Source organism: Salvelinus sp. IW2-2015, linkage group LG32 (genome assembly GCF_002910315.2).
Source record: "Salvelinus sp. IW2-2015 linkage group LG32, ASM291031v2, whole genome shotgun sequence".
NCBI lineage: Eukaryota > Metazoa > Chordata > Actinopteri > Salmoniformes > Salmonidae > Salvelinus > Salvelinus sp. IW2-2015.
The window spans coordinates 34,825,108-34,828,098 of record NC_036871.1 but is presented as its reverse complement, the minus strand read 5'-3'; the positions used below and the strand labels follow the sequence as shown (position 1 = coordinate 34,828,098).

The 2,991-nt window shown below is 37.1% G+C and overlaps 1 protein-coding gene across 2 annotated transcripts in view; it reads right to left on the bottom strand.

Annotated features, from left to right (window-relative positions):
• Window positions 1-2,213, bottom strand: part of LOC111956882 (nuclear receptor ROR-beta) — a 30,212-nt gene extending 27,999 nt beyond the window's left edge. The window contains exons 1-2 of one of the 2 annotated variants that reach the window (XM_023977580.2): window positions 1,795-2,213; window positions 973-1,071 (exon numbers count right to left, since the gene is read on the bottom strand). Coding sequence is in view for 1 of the 2 variants with exons in the window: in XM_023977579.2 (XP_023833347.1) it covers window positions 1,795-1,801 (7 nt within the window). In the remaining variant the exon portion in view is untranslated. The remainder of the gene's footprint in view (window positions 1-972; window positions 1,072-1,794) is intronic. The other variant, XM_023977579.2, reaches the window with a different exon arrangement.
• Window positions 2,214-2,991: the final 778 nt, after the last annotated feature.

Sequence of the window (2,991 nt, the reverse complement as noted above, 5' to 3'; positions counted from 1 at the left end):
AAAAAGTGTTAAACAAATCAAAATATACTTTATATTTCAGATTCTTCAAAGTAGCCACCCTTTGCCTTGATGACAGCTTTGCAAGTGGTACCGATGCACCAAGTCTAGAACCAACAGGACCCTGAACAGCTTCTGCCCCAAGCCATAAGACTGCTAGTTAGTTAAATAGTTAACCAAATAGCTACCTGGACTATCTGCATTGACCCTTTTTGCAATAAAGTTTTTAACTCATCACATACGCTGCTGCTGCCGCCGTTTACTATCTGTCACTTTATTTCTAGATATATAAATGGTACCCCTTGTGTATAGCCAAGTTATCGTTACTCATTGTGTATCTATTATTACRTGTTTCACTTTTCTATTATTTATTTCTCTTTTTGCATTTTTGGGAAGGGCCCCTATGCAAGCATTTCATTGTTAGTCCACACCTGTTGTTTACAAAGCACGTGAAGAATACAATTACATTGAACTTACTCTACCAGTTGTATGTRCGGCTTGTCCTTCAGCTGCTCAAAATTTGAGACAAAATATCGACAGAAAAGTATTGTTAACCTGACTTTTTAGAGAGCTGGTAGGTATTTGGTTGGTTAGGCACTAAGGTAAAGTTAGTTTTTTATTGGGTATTCGGTTTTCTCTTGTTAAAAGCTATTGAATCAAGCATTCTATGATAATGGTATATTCTGAATCAGGGGGAGGATGGAGAAAAACATTTGTTGGTGTAAAAAAAAAAAAAATCTATTCAGATTTCAATCTTCAAAAAAAAGTTACATTTAAAAAAAACAATCTATCCTTCCCTGATTCAGAATATTCMATTTTCACTGTCATGGGATGCTTGGTTCATTTGCTATTGATGAAAGAAAACCAAATATCCCCCAAAAAGTCAAGTAAACAATACTTTCCTGTGGATATTTTGTCTCAAATTTCGAGCAGCTGAAAGACAGCCTGCACAGACAACAGGTAGAGTTTATTTACCTTTATTTCAACAGAGAAGTCATATTGAGACTAAAGTCTCTTTGTGCAGGGTTCATTTGTAAATCTGCTTCCTGTTGAATAGTGAGGTAAGCTTTGTTTCTGTAAAAGAAAAAAAAGCCCAATTTAAATCTTAGCTTCTTAACAAGCTCATTCATATGTTTTAAATGTTAAATCATCGTCAATCCAAATACGAAGGTATTTGTATGCAGGGCCGGTTCGATTATATAACTATCCAATGAGTGAAATTGTAATCAATTTGAGACAATTTTATGAGAATTTGAAAACAACATGTATTTAGTTTTGCCCGTATTAAGCATGAGATGTAAGTTCAAATGTAATTTTATTCAACATTCAGGCTTGTAAGGAACATTTAAACGATTTTGCACAAACATGTTTCAGGCTGTATACCAATAAATTGTGTATAACAGCCTAATGAACCAGACTTTACAACCCTTTACAACATTGWTCACACATTTAACTTAAACATTATTTTATTATGAATAAAATATATATATTATAAGCATTTTCACTAGTTACAGAAAACTCTCCAGCCTACAGCCAAGGAATTCCTATAATATTCCGAGGCAGTGGCGCACCTGGCAAGAGAAACCAGATAATCCAGGCAGGCTAAAGCAGAAGGAGCGATTAAGGTGATAGCCTACGCACTTGAAAAGGAAAGCGGTTGCACTTTTAGCTAAAGTAATTTACATTTCAATAGCTTTCGATACATTGTTTCTCGGCAAAATGAACATAGGATATATGAGACATTGAAAAGTCTACAAAGTATGGTCATTTGAATATGAATGATAATAATTCATTTACCTCTCATGTTGAATATTTATCGTTTCTGGATCAATGAATTTGACTTCATGTGGGTTGTAACTGAATACAAATATCTGTAAAACTGTTGAAAGACCAGCATTTGCTGGCACGCAAAAGCAAAAAAAACGTATTTAGCCTAATGAACTAGAAACGACTTTTTCAGAAAATAAGGCAAAAATCAGCGAGGAGAGTCTTGCGACAGTTAATTAAATGCAAAGAAATTCGACAGTTCAAGTTGCATGTTTTCCTGTTTGTCTCGATGCACTATTTCGGTAACTTCTTGACAGAATACTCCCACGGTGGTTTAGCTTGGCTTGCAATGTTCCAAGGTTCTTGCAAGGTTCTCCGTCTACCCTGCTAACCTACTTCTCGAAGCGTGGACGAACTCACTCCCGAGGTCCACTCGTAGTTCTCGTGGCCGCGCGCACGCGGGATCGAGTTTTAAGGAGGATTGGGAACTGTTCAGAATGGAGCGAACATAACGATGTATCTATGACCCACTGTAAACAACAACAACAACAATTAACACTTTAACTCTCATTTAGTCATGTGGGTTTTAAAAACAGTTTTTTTTGCCCTCGTTTTTCATAAATCAGCATTTGTTTTTGCAAGGCACGGACGACACAGTATGTAGGCTAACCAGTTTGTTCTGCACTTGTATCACATGTTGTGTTACGGTAAAATGGGCAGCGTTATGATAAGAAAAACATTATGTGGTGATGATTCCTTCTGATTCGGTGCCATTCACAGTGTTAGAGCTGAGTGTGGGTTGTGCTATGTGATGCAAGGTTCTGGCAGCTTAGTTATGAAACAGGGAGAAGGCAGATAAATCAAAGTAGGTTAGAGGAGCAACACTGGAGTGCGTGGAGCCTGCAGCCACACCACTCAGCCCTATCTATACCTGTGTCTTTCTCTCCTCCTTTTCCCACTCTCTCTATATGTGACTCTCTCCTCCAATCTCTCTGTTTTCCCTACACCCACAGTTAGTTCATTTCCACCTCCCCTCTATTTCCTTCCTCCAGCTTCATCCCTTTATTTCCTTCCTCTATGTACCCCTTCTGTGTTTAAAAAAATGATTGTTTCATGTTTATTTAATATCTCTGGTCTTCTTTTCTATGCAACTCTTGTCCTTATCTCCTCTTTCTGTCTTCTATCTCCTTTAGATGTTTCATTTCAGTTACTGATATTACATCATGT